Here is a 17,120-nt window from a genome sequence, read left to right as displayed (position 1 = left end):
CACTAGTATTATCCCTGCGATGTTGATAAAGTCTTTTTTTGAGAATTTGTTGAGTCTCCCCAATGTACTGCTCTTTACAATTTTCATTCTTACAATGTATGGAATAAACTACATTACTTTGTTTTTCATTTGGTAGCCTATCTTTTGGATGCACTAATTTTTGCCTTAACGTGTTTATCGGTTTGAAATAAGTAGGAATTTTATGTTGCCAAAGGACTCTTTGTAATTTTTCAGAAACTCCTGCAATGTACGGTACTGCTACTCCTCTCCTTTTTGAATCTTGAGAATTATTGGTTTCGTTCGCTATTCTTTCTTTCTGACATTTGTTGAATGACCACTGAGGGTACCCACAGTTAGTGAGTGCTCTCCTGATATGTTTTGACTCCTTTTCTCTACCTTCAGTGCTAGTTGGTATTAGTTTAGCCCTATGCTGGAGGGTTCTGATAACTCCTAGTTTATGTTGTAAAGGGTGGTTAGAGTCAAAAAGTAAGTATTGGTCAGTGTGCGTAGCCTTCCTGAAGACTTCTGTTTTTAGCGCTCTGTCCTCTTTTATAATTACTTTACAATCCAAGAAGGCTAGTTGGTTCTCTTGAATGTCCTCACGAGTAAATTTAATGTTGAAGTCTACAGAGTTGAGGTGATCTGTGAAGGATTGAATTTCTTGTTTCTTAATTATGACAAAAGTATCGTCCACATATCTAAACCAGTGTCTAGGTTTTGTCCCTGGGAAGGATGTGAGGGCCTGTTTCTCCATCTCTTCCATGTAAAGATTAGCCACTATGGGTGAAACTGGTGAGCCCATAGCACAACCATGAATTTGTTTATAAAATTTTTCCCGAAATTGAAAATACGTAGTATTAAGGCAGATTTCTAATAATTGGCAGATGTGATCCGGTTTAAGTTTGGTTCTTTCATGCAGAGAAACATCCGCCAGCAGCCTCGTCCTCACCACTGAGACTGCTGCTGGGGTTGGGACAGATGTAAAGAGAGAAGTCACATCGTATGATGCCAAAGTTTCCTCAGGTTCCAATATGAGGTCTTTGATCCTCTCTACAAACCCTGTGGTATTCTCTACGTGATATTCAGTGTTACCAACCAACGGAGCTAAAATAGTTTTTAAATATTTGGCTACATTGTATGTAGAGGAGTCAATGCTACACACAATGGGTCTGAGGGGGAACCCTTCTTTATGTATTTTTGGCAGGCCATAGATACATGGCGTGGCCTCTCCCGGGTATAATCTAAAATACATCTGTTTGTCTATATGTTTTCCTTTCTCTAACTTTTGGAGACAGTCAATCATTTCTTTCTTGTATCTATTGGAAGGGTCCCTTTTTAGTTGCTCATACGTGTTAGAATCACTGATTAACCTATTTATTTTGTCTTCATAATCCAATGTGTTGAGAAGCACTGTGCATCTGCCCTTGTCTGCTGGCAAAATAGTAATATTTTTGTCTTTTTGTAGAGTAGTTAACGCCTTTCTCTCTTCTAATGTTATGTTGGACGGAGGAAGTTTGGCACTACTGAGAAGAGCTGATATTTTAATGCGTAGATCATCTGCCTCTGCATACGAAAGTTTGTTATTTTTAATAGCCGATTCAGTAGCTGTGATATAATCTATTGTAGGTATAGTTTTAGGAGTCACTGAGAAATTTAAACCTTTGGTAAGTACCGCCTTTTCTGTCTCTGAGAGATCTCTGTCTGACAAATTTTTGATCCAATTCTCCCTTGCAAACTGTTCATTCCTAATTTTTCGCGTGTTTACCAGTAGCTGAGATTGTTTCAGTAAAAGTAATTTTTGAAATTTACCCTTTTGTCTCTCTTTGGTTTTGCTGTGGTGCCTCATATAACCGGATTTAGTAAATTCACACACTTCCTGATAGATTTTGTGGGTAAGTTTAGTTTGTAATCGCTGATAATAAGTTTCTATTTCTGACTGTTTGTTTTTTATCTCTATGTTAAGTCTCCTAATTCGCAAATTTAGAATTTTCCTAGTATAATTTTGTTGCATTTTATCGGCTAAGTATCCAGGTTCCAGGGGTGCTTGCTTCAAGCATTTAGGAATTAACCGGCTCTGTCTACATCTAAGATTGAATCTGAGGTGGTTCTTTAAATCAGCTAATTTAAAGGTGGCCTTTTCTAAGTTACGTACCAGCAGAAGGATGTCTCTCCCAAAGTTGGCAGCAATACGACTGTGTAAGCTCTCAGTCGTACAGGAGTGGTCCATCGATGAGAAGGTTTCTTCAGCCGTCATCTGTACAAAAGTGAAGGTTTCGGACGTTTCGCCTCCTATCCAAGAGGCTTCGTCAGCGAACTAAAGTCTGACTGGTCGTATCGGCCCCATTTATATATCCCTAATGTCCAGACATGGTGGCGCCGGACACAGCTATGATAGGTCCCTACTCTCAGGTTGGGAGGGGCGGGGGACCCCTCTCTGTGGCCCCACTGATTGTTCCTACATTCCTGACTAACGATTGGCCTATTACCCCCACTGCCTCCGGTATCACCTCATCAGCATAACGACCCTCATCAGCATTGCGAAAGTTGCCTAACCTGTTTTGCCTGAGCAGGCTATTGTATGAACGATCCAAATTGAACCTCACCCCACCAGACCGATTTAACGAAGGATTTTGTTGTTTTATAAGAATCGCTTCTTTTACGCCCCTTTCAAATTAGGGATTATAAATGGGACATTAGGGATATATAAATGGGGCCGATACGACCAGTCAGACTTTAGTTCGCTGACGAAGCCTCTTGGATAGGAGGCGAAACGTCCGAAACCTTCACTTTTGTACAGATGACGGCTGAAGAAACCTTCTCATCAACGGGAACTAAGGTTTTACTTTGTGTGGGGCCCACCTTTAAATCCCCCTTGTGGCCGATCTTTGGTGGAATGGGGTGAAAGTAATCCATCTCAGCTGCTCTCGATAACGTTGAAGTCAATCAAGCGTTGAGTGGCACAAACGCCACAACCTTGCCATGCACTCCATTTGGACTCCTTTGGACTCACACGTCAACACTGGACACTTAGCAGGCATAAGCACGTGTGCACGCTTTTGCAGATAACTATTTCATTGTTTATATCCAAACGAGACCCCCCTTTCAGATGTTTGTGCTTTCAGGCTACAAATGGAATGTCTCTTCCGTCAGTCGTAACATGATCCTCAGCTTCATGGCTGTAGTGTTTAGCCAGGTCTATTCTAACACAGAATGTTAGATACCCATTTTTTTCAGCTTGATACCTGTACTCACTCTGGAACACTCACAAATACGGATACCAAGTACTGATACCACTCATACTTATGATGCATAAAATTTCAATCAACGTAGTACTTTACAAATATCCGATATCTTGAAATAACGCAGGATCTACCCAGTACATATTCCTGGTATCAATATTGATTTTGCACAGCCTCATTTGAGACGTGAGATAGTTTTTGAACTGAGTAAATCAGTCCAGAGTGTCTATCCTTTTCTTTGTAGTCGCATTTTTTTCCTGCCACCTAAAGTGGACTCTATCATGTCTGAGAGTAGAGTGACTGTTCAAAGAGCTCCCAGCTGCACCCTGAAAGGATTCGCAGACAAATAACTCAACTGGTAGCCCCAACGTTGGATCCACACCTAAATTTCCTCACGTGTGTGAAACTCATTGCCCCCCACCCCACCCTTTTTTCTTTTGCGGTGAGGAGTCAGGACACCATGCATGGAACCCTGCTCACAAGTTGCGCTTGTTCACCTGACCTTGGCTGGACTATGCGTGGCTGAGCACATTTTCTTCCACCTTGTACATTTTTAGAACACTTTCGGAAGCCAAATCGGCAAAGTGGCTCCTCGTGAGGCTGGGCCTGTATAGAAGAGAGACCCTCAGCTGGCTCACTTCCCCCTGCCATCGAGGTAGTTCAGTTAATGGTCTGAAAATGTCCCTGGCCTTGATAGAAAAGCTGGGCCAAGCCCCTTCAGTGCTGCGAACTCTTCCAATCCACTTCTTTAGCCACCGCAACTCTTATCTGTTCTTTTTTGGCGCGTGATCACGACTGTCCAAGAGTTGGGCTATTCTCACAGAATGTAATGGCATAATAGAAGACATTGCGGACTGCACGTAAAATAGGGATGGATATCATTAAGACTTTAATGATACTGTTCATATCTGTATATTTTTCATGTTGAAAAAGACCAGAACAAAATATTAGACTTAACACTTTATAGCTATCTCAATGGCTTTGCAATATATAGATATTTTTTTAGATTCAGAAAACTTAGCGTCCCACAGCCGGGGTCATATCCTATAAATTATTTTCAAAATTTATTGTTTGCAATACCTGACGGAGGTCATGGTAATATTTTCATTTCTCTTTCAGGTGCTTAAGTGCTGCTGCTCTTTTCCCTTTTCTTTTGACAGAATGCTTGAGCATTCACGAGAGGGGGCGAGCGGGAAGAAAACCTCTACATCCCGCTCCCTTTTCTTTTGATGCTTCCTATTCACACTGCCGACTCGCAAGAAAAGTACTGTCGTTTCTCTTTCTGCCCGAAGAGAATTAACACACTGTAGATGCATTGAAGTTCAGCTTTTTTCGTGGTTCTATTTCAGACCTATAACCTGGGGGTAAATATGCAATTAAAATAACATCAGCCTGCTTTCACCACTACTCTCATCTTTCGCATCAGCAGCAGTTAGTACAAGCACCGAACAACATGGTGACTTGGTTCTCCTAATTGCTTTTGTTTTTAATTGGCAAAGAACGCTGTAAATATTGCATCAGTATTACGTTCTCATCATTTTGTTGTTTTCATCTATTTATAAAAGCTGTATGTCCATTAAAAATGAGCTTTGGTGGCTTTTCAGTATTTATAAATGCTGGGTGGTTTTAATCTGGTTTGATTTCCTCTGTAATGATTATCAAAGTTGGTTCCCTAAATATTTCCCACATCATCTCTTTTATAAACTTCCGCCTTGTTCTTTAAACAGTATTGCTAAAATAAGGCAATATGTAGGTCAGCTTTTATGGGAACAATTTGACACAACACGTGACATCTCTTGCTCGAGCCGCGCTTTGCCTTTTGGTGTGCAAAAGGCAAGCCTCACTTCTTCGCCCAATGTTTGTGTTTTTGTAAGTAGCCGGTGGCGAGTTGCCGAGCCCCCCATAGAAAAAAAAAAAAAAACTCAGATCTGTGCAGGGCTGATAGTGTGCGATGCCTGGCGAAACTCCACCAAAGAGATGCCTGCATCACGGGCCTACTTCGTTAGCTCTGGCCCGACGATGAAACTACAAATGAAAATAGGTTTTGACACTCGGCAGAGCGAACTGTGGCCCAGCATCACAAAGGCTACTAAACCCTCCTTGTTTGTCTGGAGGGGATGATGGCTGGAGGCTTCAAACCAGACAGAACCCCCTGCCTGGTTGGTCATAGGGCAATCCAGAACAAGAAGCAGCCTGTGGCCAAGTCAGTCAAATGCTGACTACCACCTGCAGAGTGGTGCCAGAGACAGCTCAGTCCGTGTCTTGGTCATCTGGGTCAGAGTATTAGGAACAGCCTTCACGAGATCCTGGTAAAGTTCAATATCACTTTGATTTATTTCTTTATTTCTTTGAGTTTTTTTGTTATTCTTTTTATTCATGTGGTTTAAAATTATAGCCTTGGAAATGGCTGTCAAGTACTAGTTTCCACCAAGTCGCCACGGTCACCTCACTATGATTCTCCATTTTACATCTTGTGGATGTGACAACGAAACAATAAACCCCTTTTGTACTCCCTTTTGTTGCGGGTATCAATGCAGTCAACGATAGGGCCACCCACTGTCCTTGTCATTAGTCCATTCCATACAAAAGAGACTTCCAGTGAATCAACAGGTCTATCGATTTCCAGTCGCCACTTATGTGTAACACGTAAGAAGAAACTGTCGTGTGTCATCCATGGTTGTTGTTTTTTTCTTCTTTTTTCCTACTCCACCTGATAAGAATTCATCCTATATTTGTAACACCAGCTTATCCTTGACAAGCTCCAGCAAAATAAAAACTGTTCCAAATCGTACCCTGGCAAGCCGATATAGGACAGCTTGGTGAAAAACGTGACATCGAGTAGACCCACACGTGAATGTACGAGTTGCTGTGACAGTGGCACCGATACTGACGGCTAGCCCCCCCCCCCCCCCTTGCTCAGCGCTCGAAGGCGGAGTGTCAGCTGGGGCATTACCATAGGCTGACCTTTGCCGCCGCACTCCACACTGCAGTGTTTTCTGACATTCAGGGGCGCTGTGGGGGAGACAGGAAAAGGGTGGACGGATGGCCGGTGGCTGTTTCTCGCCTGTAGGGGATTGGTGCCTGCGTGTCCTTTTAACAGACACAGCGCTGGCTTATGCTGGCATTTTATTTCTCGCGGCATCAATCAAATGCATTCGGCAACCATTTTCGCTTTTGAAAAGCCCGAGCAAAGGCGGCGCTGTATTTGATATGTGGCTTTCTTCCAACCTGGGCACCGCTTGTTGCCAGAGAGAGAGTGTCGTTATCTTTATGTGAAATCCTGGCACTCTGATAAATGGGAGCCGGAAATCGTGCCCGACTGACATCAAGGCGCTGTGTACCTAAAACTCCTTCCAAGGCCGAGGAAAGAAGAAAAACATATCAGACCAATTAAAGTTAATTCATGGCGACACAATAAATCGAGAGCAGGGATTGCTGCCATATGGTGGTCCAAGCTGTAAATCAGAAAGCCAGGCAAGGGAGGAACGAGAGGCTCAGCAGAAAGGGCGCATCCAGCATCAAACAAAATTGTCCTATCTATTGTAAGATTGCCGTTTTACACCCACCAATCTAATCTTTTTTTCTTTTTTGCTTCCCCATACCCCGACTCCCACACTTCCACCGTGGCCCTGCAGCACCCCAAGGTGCAACGCTCGCAGGTATCTGTGTAAAAGTGGCAGCTTCATCAAGGCTTGTTTTTTTCCTCTTACCAGGAGGATTTAAATGAGATGTCGTCCTGACCTTTTTGAGCTCCTGCTTTTTAAAGCAAGATCAGCCCTCCCCAAACCTGCCACCTGCCCTTTCTATCTTTCCACCTCTCTGTCTCACTTTGTCACCCTTCCCCAGACTTCTCTCCTTCCCCCGCAGGGGGAAAAGACACCTTTAAGCCATCACAGGCATGCCAAGGTTGCTTTGTGGGTAATTGCATCCCTCATAGACTCTGTTTGTCTGCACACACTTGCCACAATCCGTTGATACCGCACAGTAAAAGGAGAGAGGGCACCAACTCTTTTGACTTAATTTGCTCCCTGACTGTTCTTTAGTGCTGATTAAGCAAGCATCTGTGTTGTTTGCAATCCAGCAGTAAGCCAAGTGGAGCAGAGCTAATGCTTTCTCCCTCTGTTTTACATCAGGGTTATTGCACAGAGTGACAGGCATTTATTGAAGCTGAAGCCTCATTTCTTTCTTTCCACTCCACCCGGGTCCGGCTCCACCGTCTATTGTCGCAGAAACTTAACCACGCCTCCCTGGCTCGGTGTGACTGCGGTATTGATAAGAAACGAGCACGTCGCCAATGGGCCCCTTGAGTGTGTTCTTTTGAAATGTGCAACACTCATCAGCTTGCTTTGCTGCGGGCGTGTGGGGACTTGGAGGTAAAGTGTGGGTAGCAGTGTCCTACAAGCAGACGAACATGAAGGGCAAAGATATGTGGGGAATGGCGGGGTGGGTGTTGGGGGACTTCATTTAAACTCGCTTTCCCTCAGGCTCATTTTACTTCTGAGGTTCGATGTTTAATTCAAGTTGATAACAGCATCAAATGCCACTTTACCTGATGCTCCAGGTGCGAATCAGTGTGTAATTCAACAGACTTCCTAAGGTGTCTGCCTGTGGGGATAAGTTCTTTTAATCAGCGCTGCTTCTGTATTGCTAAGCAACCTAACCACCACCCCCCTCCTTTTTTGGCTTTCCACAGTGTGAGGAGAAGTGCGTGCCCCATGTTGCATTAGTGTCTGTGTGAAATGCTGGCCTGTCTGCCAGTGCCAGGTGACCTCCCCCTCCAGCTTCTCCCCCACACGCAGATGAACACTGGACTTCAGAAATGTAAGTAGTGATGAACCACCAGTACCATCCCACACAGCAAACCAATCTGTTCCAATCGTGCCAGCATGCTTCCTCAGTCCGGTTCATGTTTTGAGTTGTGAAAAAGACATTTTTCGATATTAGAGAGACATTAGACTGTATTCAGAATGAACAATGAGTGCTTACAGGGGAAATAAATGTAGGTTCCGTTTTAAACGTTTTGACAGTAATTTGCCATTGGTTGTAATTTAAGGATGACATGTTTGCCGCATACTGTCGATGGCCAAACATCGATTTATTAAAACTATATACGTAGTTCGCTCGTATGCTCGTTAGACTTTAGCATTCAGAATTAACAGTGATTTTGTGAGAAGGCCTGACTTTCAGAGTTTTCATTCCCCATTCAAAGACCTGAAAGCATTTTGTCAAAACACCTGGGTTTTCATGGACGCCGCCGCCCACGCTTTCTTCACCCCAATCATAAATGGACTGTCGTAGTGCACCATGCTTTTGCAAATCACTCTCATAAATCAGTCACTTGTCAGACATGGATTACAGCTCACGCCGTGCGCCATTCAATCCTAAAAAGTACCTCTCCTCCCCCATCGGTAAAATTCTGCATGACCCATTTCTATGATTTTTTTTTTTTTTTTACTTTTTTTGCAAAAAGCTCCAGCTCATCAGGACTGTAATTTCACAATCTCAGTCATCAGCCAATCCCCTCTGGGAGATCAGCAAGCATGAGGGAGTCTTCTAAGTGCCAGCGTCTGTTACCGCATTCGGGCAGGCTTGTGACCATGGTTGCAGCCATCAGTTGTAGGACTGTTTTCCCGCTTCAAGGCGCATCCGAATTCACAGGGCAAAAATGAAGTTCCGTTTGTTTTTTTTGTTTTTTTTCCTGTCCAAATCGCTCGTCCCTTTTGGTGACAAATGCTCTTCACACTGTATGTTTGGTCTTTGGTATATCATTTCAAGCCATTGTTTTTTTCCTCATCATTAATCTCTAATACTTTCCCCCTTTCCTTCTGCTCTTCAAAGAATCATTAGCATTCTACGTTTCTTCAAAGAAATGTACGGCCCAAGTCTTTTCATCCACTTCTTTGCACAAAATCTATTTTCCATTCTTTAATTTCAGGGTCACAAGAGACAAGCAAGTCGATTCTCCAAATCACAGGTTTGACAAGAGCACAAATGAGGAATCAGCTACCATGTGAACTGCTGCACTTTCCATGTTTTGATACCATTGTAGACTAATCTGCTTCCTGTCCATGTTCTCAGTGCAGTTTACTCGAAAAGAATAGAACAAATCTTTGACACTACTGGCCTCGAACGTCTGTATGAAATAGACAAAAGCTTTACCACACTCTGTTGGTCTTCACTTGAAATCAAGTTAATGAGCTCCTGTTTTCTATGTGAGGACTGTGTTTCCGCTGTAGTCCCACAAAGGCCTGATGTCTGTCCTTCACACATTCCTCCCCATCAATTTTCACCAAAAAGCTCCAAGACCACCAGACTCGCTTGCGCTCAGCCACTCCTGAGTCCATGCATAAGAGAAGTCGTTTAAAAGTTATGAGTTAGCAGGTTTCTGTCAGCGGCAAGGTCAGAGCAGCTGCTCTATTTATCGTTGCAGAGTGCCTGTTCGGAGATGATGGCTATGAAAGGCAAAGGCTGTCCGAGGAGTCCATCAGGTGCACTGATATACAAAGGGGTCGCAATGCTCAGGGCTTATCCGGCAGGCAGGATGTCTCAAATACCAGGAAATGGCCCCTGGTCCGTCATTCTTCCAAGCAGAACAAACAAACCTGGCACGGCAGGCGCCGCTGGGTAGATTTTTATTGTATTCGTTGTTTTATTCTTATTTATTTTTGCATCTCACAGAGATCAAAAGCAGTCATCTGCCTTCCTCCCGCTCCTTATGATATTTTCCTTTTTGAATATCTTACTCTCTGGACCTGCCAGCATGACATGCTGTGTGTTCAGCTGCTTTTGAAGGAGGTGACTACATGCATCGAACCGAATTCAGCAGTCTAATTTAACACTGAAGCTTCAGACTCAATTTCCTGCTCCCGAATGGGAATTTGCAAGTCACAACAGCGTGAGTGCCCCGGCACCCCGCCGCTTAAACCATGTTCAATAAAAACAGTGGTTTGAATAAAAGAAGCCCTAATTAGAGCCTGCTGACTGTGCACTTGTGCGCCAACAGCGGGGTAATTAACACATGGCCAAACTGAGCCCTTTCCCCTGCTCTCCATTGGAAAAGGCACTTAGCTAAAGATCTTAGATGATGCGCCTTGTACCAGCAGCCTCCAGCAAACTTTATTCACATCTTCGTTAACCCTTCCTTGATATTTAAAACCGCTCTCCGTCTGCTGTACACAACTGATAACTACAACAGAAACATTTTCATGGCTTAATATAAAGAATAGAAAAGGCGTTTGATACAGGTTTTAATAAAGGGGCGCAAGGGGACTTTTCCAGCATGTCTTTGACGTTGGACTTGGCTGTCTTGTTTCTTTTCTTCTCGAAAGGCTCTGTCGTCTGGCCTTGGGGTTATCCTATATGATGCATGACTCATCAACCGTGATACTGTCGCTGGCAAGTCATTATCACTCACGCTGCTATTTGTTTGATAACCTGACACATGGAATATGTATAGAAAAGCCAGTGAGAGGAAAAAAAATTCAATGACTGTGTTAGGTCACTGGCAATGAAGGGTGAATGATGACGTTGTAGAGAAGAAACATATTTTATGACACTCGATCTTTCATTTTTTTAAGCATCTTGAATATATGCAGATTGGTACTACAGTGGCAGCATAGCTGCATAGTTTGCTTTGGACTTGTCCAAGTTGGGTTTTATTGCCGAGTCCAGTATGTTCTGCATGTTGACACTATGAATAATGGGAATCTGCTTTAGCCTTTCTGCAGTCAGCTTCAATGTCACAAAGGCCATTTATCATTAGCAGCAGTTGACAGGTTCTTCGCCACGTGTCTGCTTCTGTCTGTGTTTGCTTAAGTTGGCATTTATTCAGTGACACGCGTTAGGCCTATGTGTGATGGTGGTTGTCAAGTCTTGCCGCTTGGCCCAGACCCTGGCAGTAACGAGGCTGCCGTCAGCAGGCTGGACACTTAAAGTAGCAGCAGCCCACATCCCCTCGCCCTCACATGCAGGCCCTGTGCACTTTTCACCATTGTTTTCCACACCAGAATAAAGGGGGGGAATCAATTAGCCTGACGGTGCAGGGGGTTCGGAACTCCAGCATACAGTCCCCGCCGTGCCTCATCCCTCAAGCTGACTCGGTTCACTGTGAGACTGAATGGAACAGCCAAGAGCATATGAAATAACAGGTGTCTGGCAGCAAGTGAGACGTTTCACCTTGCTGCTCCATCAACTTAGTGAAAACGGCCTTCTCTATCTACTTCCCGTTAACTGAATGGGCCAGTCGAATAGTCATAAACATCAAGTCAGTTCACTTCAATTTGCCGCGGGACAGTTCAGAACGATTCAAGACTGGTCTTAACACTTAGCCTAATTTTCCACGGCGAGGTGTGCCAAGATGATGTGACATGGCATCATTCCAGCGTGACGAATTGCCTTGTCCACATGTAGATTTTTTTCTGGGGTCCGATTGAAGAGCTGTTGACATGTGACGTGTTCTCTTCTGATCTGCTGGTTACATGCACCACTGCATTAATCAGGACGGCAGCATAGCACGCAGATGGTCGTAAACATGACATGATCTATCGAGATGGAGTTCACTCATCTATTTAGCTGAGTCATTGTGCTTGTTTTCCACTTAATTAAAGAAATCACTTGATTAAAATAAAACAAAATAGTGGCAAGTACTTGAAAACAAGAGCTTACCATTGCAAAAAAAGTACAGGTAGGCTGGATTGACTGTCCAGATTGATGTTGAAATCAATGTGGTTTATTGAAAAAACCACACAGACAACACAAGTCTTGCTTGGTTTCATCCACGTTGACATAGTATACATTATGCTCAGGGCTCAAACACATTAACAATCTACATTATCCTTTCTTTATTGAATGCATTTAAATGGGCTCACAAGTGAACTATCACCTCACGCCGTCATGTACAAACACCCCCTATTTCACACTGTCAATTTGAGAGGTTAAATTTAGCCCAGATGCTTAGGTGTAACAAATGTCTGCTAGCTGGAGCCACCAAAGTCTCCCCGCAGATCAGAGCCTGTGTCTGATTACTCGTCTGCTGTCATGTCGCGCTTGTCGCGTTGTTTTTCTTTTTCTCCGACGCAGCCACGTAGTGGGGGGGAGCGTCATTGCCACATAGCCACTTTTTACCTCATCCCCAAAGAGGTTTATTTTTCATCCGCACCTGTTGTTTTGTTAGTTCGACACAGGTATGGATGACACCAAAACTATCAGGGCGGTTTTATAATAAGGGGATGGGAATCTCCTTCAAGATGTGGCGCGGGGATTATGTGATTGAACGCGATGGATTTGGCGTTGTGGCTCATGACCCATGATCAGATTGTAATCTTATCCAGCAAAGAATTCGACTAAAACAACAGTGTTTTCAGTCAATGATATATATATATATATTTCCCCTCTCTATTTCATCTGTTATAGGGGACACCACACAAAGGATGAGATCCACTTCATTCCCAACCCCTGCAGAATTGGATGCCTATGCTAAAAAAGTTGCCAACAACCCCCTCACCATCAAAATTTTCCCCAACAGCGTCAAGGTCCCGCAGCGCAATCACGTCCGGCGTACCGTCAACGGGCTGGACACATCGGGCCAGCGCTATAGTCCCTACCCTGCTGCTCAGGCCAGCACCAAGACTGGCCTCCTCGCCATTGTCAAGGTGCCCACCGTCAAGGGCATCCTCAAAGATTCCGCCGGCAGCCGAACGCGCCTGCACCCCGAAGTCATCATGAACCACCTGAGGGGCCCTTACCAAGTGACTTCGACTAGCACTTTAAACCACCGCCACCCGACTCTGCCCAACTTTCCCCAACCTCAGCAAAGCTTAGCCCTGCAACCCCACAACGCACCCCAGACTCTACAGATGCCACCAGCTCAGCAGCAGAGCCTCAGATGTGCTCTCCCTGTGGCCCAGAACTCTCAGGGCCCACCTAGACTGCAGACTGTCTCCCAGCACCAGGCCCTCGGCCACCCGCAGGTCCCCTCCGCTGTCCTCCTTCAGCAGCAGCAGCAGCAGCAGCACCTTCTGCAGCAGCAGCCGCCTGGCCTGCAGGGGAGCAGAGAGCTGGCAGATGGCGACGCACCGCCTAACGTGACCGTCTCTACCTCAACCATTCCACTCCCGATGGCCATAGGGCTGCACCAGGGCCAGCAGCCAGACCTGAGCACCATCGTGCACCAAATCAACCAGTTCTGCCAAGCTCGGGCCCAAGGTGCCGGTTCAGCCTCCCTGTGCGAGGGCCGGATCGCCAACCCCAGCCCCATCAGTCGTAACCTGCTCATCAGCGCTTGCTCCAGGGTGTCCATGCATAACAACAACTCGGCTTCTGCCGCTGCCGCCGCCGGCTTCCCCCCGCACAACTGCATCCACGGCCCTCAAGACAACGTCAGCATCCCAACGGGTCCCCACCCTTTACCCAGCATGACCATGAACCACTTGCCTTCCAACCACACGGATCTCAAGCAGCAACAGCACCCTCAACAGCACCTGCACCCAAAATCCAATCAGCAGTTGCAACCAAACACACAACAACAAAAGATGCGCTGCACTTGGAATCCGCCTCACTTGTCCCACGTGCCCCATATTCCCAATGGTTGCAAGCAGCCTACCTTCCACTTGAAGGGACTGGCCTACCCCCCAGAGATGTGCGTGGGACAGCCGTACATGCTGAAGCCCCCTATCGAGAGGCCCACCCCCTCTCCGCCCGTCAACCACAATGGCGTGACGGGCTCCGTGGCGCACTACCCCAACGGTCACTACTTCCAGTCCCACATTTGGAACAGCAGCATCCTTCCCACACCCAACAGTGACAGCTCCGGGTCTCAGGACGTAGCCATGCCATTCCACGGAGCGGGCCCGGGAGGCTGCACCGCACTAGAATGTGGGCCCCCGGGGGCTCCCCATTACAGGCTACCGGCGAGCTCCTCCACCTCCTCTGCCCAGACTAATCTGATACAAACCGCAGATTACAGGGGTGGGGACTTCCAGACGCCCTACTTCCGCGATCAGAATCTCGAGTTAATGGGCAAGATGCACAGGCCCCCTGTGAGCAGGGTGGGGCCGGAGGTCGGGGATGGGAGAAGCGCTCTCATCCAGCATCCAGGGTACAGATAAGCTATGGCCTTGTCTCCGCAGGTTATCAGCCCCCTCCCCCTTCCACAACCCCTTTGTTTAGTCTTAAGAACACACATGATAACTTGACAATAATCTTAAAGAGGGTAAATGAATATATTTAATACATGAAGAACAGTACTTTTCTTTTTTTCCCCTATGGTCAGTCTTGCAAGTGATCAATCGTTTTTTTTTTTCTCTCTTTCTTTTGAGGTTTGTGAATGCTTCTACCTGAAACATTTAGGAATCATGTTCCGGCTTTAGTATTTTTTCTCCCCACGCTTCTGCCGTGTGTCATTCCTGCTTTTTTGCTCCATCGTACATGCGTGTGCCTAGGTCTCGACAGATCCTGTGTTAGTTCCACTTGACTCGTTTGCAAGGGTTTCTCAAGCGCACATAATTCCTCGCCGGAAAAAAAAGTGTCGACACCTACTGTCGGATCTGTTGGGAAAAATTTCTGACTTTGACCCGTCAAGTAGACAAGGAAAAGACTTTTTACGTGCTGAATAATCTTGTTTGAAACAGAAGCCGGAAAATGTGTGTGTCTAAGTATGCAGAGCTTTTACTATTTTCAGATGTCGTTATTTATTTGTGTAGTAGGACTATTGAAACTTGATTCCTTGCCGTCGCGTACAGACAAACGCAATCAACTTGTTTGTAACAATGCAAGGACCCCCCCGCAGGGCGAGTGCGCGTTGCCACGACGATGTGCTCTGTCCTGCTACAAATGCTGCAATGAATTCAGGTGTTTTTCCAAAAGCCTCGCGGCCGTGCCAGGAAGGCCTCGGTTGCAAGGTCGGAAAAAGTTTCGAGTAGAAAAGTCACAAGCGCTAAGAGATGGCCCGAGTCTAGCGAAAACTGCGCTCAACGTAAATGAGAGCCCTCCCTACAGATTGGGTAGAAAACACAAGTCCGTATTTACATTCCTATGACTTAAAGAAAACTGGACGCCAATAATTAACTCATTCACTGCCAGACATGCAAAATTGTGTCCACTCCAGTGCCAGGGTTTTTGTCATTGAATTCCAGGACCCACAGAATTTTGAGTTTTAGGACTACATAAACGTTCAATTCAGCGTAAGAACCCTTCGACTCTCTTCTTTCATCAGAAATAAAGGTTAATTCCTAAATTATATGGGGCTGGAGTTATATGAGCTTGAAATGAGGGCGGCTGTCCAAAATACAATGCAATACATACGTATTGGTTTATATATCGCTTTACCAACAGCTGAAGCTGGAACAAAGCAATAAAATAGAAAAAAGGGAAATGCTGCCAGAGGCCATGGCCAGCACTTTATTGACACCCAAACAAGAAAAAGCAAAACCCGAGCAAATTTGTGAATGGCGCTCTACGTCATATTTTTAATTCCTGAATAAATTCGTAAAGGGCAGTGAATGAGTTATAAAAACGGAATGTTGTTATCGCAATTCAGAAGGCAGTTGGGAGTTTAAAAAAGCTCCCTTTTCCAAAAGCCGTTTATGTTGAGCGCTATGTTAGTGGAGCCATTTTTGTTCGCAAAACATTATTCCATCACCCTGAAAAATGTTTTACTTGAATTTGGAGCTGATTGGTGTTCAAGGCGATACAATAGATGTGAGTACATAGTGTTACTAATGCCACGCGGGATGGATTTTCGCGCGGTTGAAACCCGACTGAAAAGTGTGGTTGCTACTGATTGTGATGTGAAGACCAAATTGATCACTTGCAAGGTGACAAGGACAAAAAACAAAGCAGATTTTTTTCTTATTTTATTTTATGTTGGAACAGCAAGCGCATTGTTTATTTTATTGTACACTGGCTTACCCACTAGACTACTGTAACATTTAAACTTAAATGATTGTGTGTGAGTGCGAGTGTTTGGTCACGAATGCACTCATGTTTTGTTCACCTACAAACCCCTAAAAAGCCTTAATTGTTTGGTCCTTGGACTTTCCTTGAGCATGGTTTTAATGAAAACCCCCAAATAATGAGAAGGAAAATGGTAAGAATACAGACACAGCGCTTTTTTTGTTATTGTTGGAGGGGGGGATTTATTTTTAATTCCCCCGGTGTTTTTATTTTCTATTGCCTAGAACGAGCAATTTCTTAGACATCTGTGATGGGACGCAAGAGAAGGAATGATGTTAATGATACAATGTTTTTAGCAATGTGTAGTTACTGAGCTATAACACCCCCCTCCACCCTAGTTTCAAAGCTTCAGTTTTGCAGTTGTGACTATTTATAATATTTGATTTGCTTGTTATTTAAGTCCCCCCCATCGCCTCCTGTTCCGTTGCTGTGAAAAGGAAGAAGGTCCATAGCCTATCTTGTTGTCATTTGAAGACAGATAAGAAGCAAGCAAAGCGCGTGAGAGAGAAGCAAGCAAAGCGCGTGAGAGTTGTGCTACTCTTTTTGTAATATTGTAATAATAAAATAAAGTTCTAATTTATGCTTTTGCATGGGTCTGAGACAATGCTTGGGCGATACAGTGTGTTCCTTTGCAAAGAGGAACATGCGGCATAGCAAAAATAGATAGGTGACCGCACTCAGTTCAAAGCACCAAATGTGATGTTTGTCAAACTAATTGCCGCAGCAATCTCACACCGTTTGATTCAGGCGCGCCACCTCCAAATAGCGACAGTAAGTCGAAGCGACAGTATGCTAGATTAAGCGTGTCTGGCTGTGATGAACGGCTCTTTTCATGCCAGTCAAAGCAAGATGGATGCAATTTTTAAAATGATCTGCATTGTTGCATGCATCTGTGTAAGCTCTCAGTCGTACAGGAGTGGTCCATCGATG

General features: G+C 45.0%; 2 protein-coding genes across 4 annotated transcripts in view; one reads left to right on the top strand and one right to left on the bottom strand.

Moving 5' to 3' along the window:
• Nucleotides 1–16,777, top strand: part of fam222ba (family with sequence similarity 222 member Ba) — a 41,543-nt gene extending 24,766 nt beyond the window's left edge. For 2 of the 3 annotated variants that reach the window (XM_089016876.1, XM_089016875.1), the window contains 2 exons: nucleotides 7,933–8,060; nucleotides 12,651–16,777. In XM_089016876.1, coding sequence (XP_088873002.1) covers nucleotides 7,979–8,060; nucleotides 12,651–14,344 — 1,776 coding nt within the window. In that variant the 5' untranslated portion in view covers nucleotides 7,933–7,978 and the 3' untranslated portion in view covers nucleotides 14,345–16,777. The remainder of the gene's footprint in view (nucleotides 1–7,932; nucleotides 8,061–12,650) is intronic. The other variant, XM_089016877.1, reaches the window with a different exon arrangement.
• trpv1 (transient receptor potential cation channel, subfamily V, member 1) overlaps nucleotides 5,534–17,120 on the bottom strand; it is a 24,604-nt gene continuing 13,017 nt past the window's right edge. The window contains exon 17 of the mRNA XM_089016873.1: nucleotides 5,534–6,589. The gene's annotated coding sequence lies outside the window, so the exon portion shown is untranslated. The remainder of the gene's footprint in view (nucleotides 6,590–17,120) is intronic.

The sequence above is a fragment of the Hippocampus bargibanti genome, linkage group LG16, assembly GCF_051943395.1.
Source record: "Hippocampus bargibanti isolate YZ-2025 linkage group LG16, ASM5194339v1, whole genome shotgun sequence".
NCBI classification, from domain to species: Eukaryota; Metazoa; Chordata; class Actinopteri; order Syngnathiformes; family Syngnathidae; genus Hippocampus; species Hippocampus bargibanti.
Note: the sequence above shows the minus strand (reverse complement) of the source record. Positions and strands in the feature narration are given on the sequence as shown.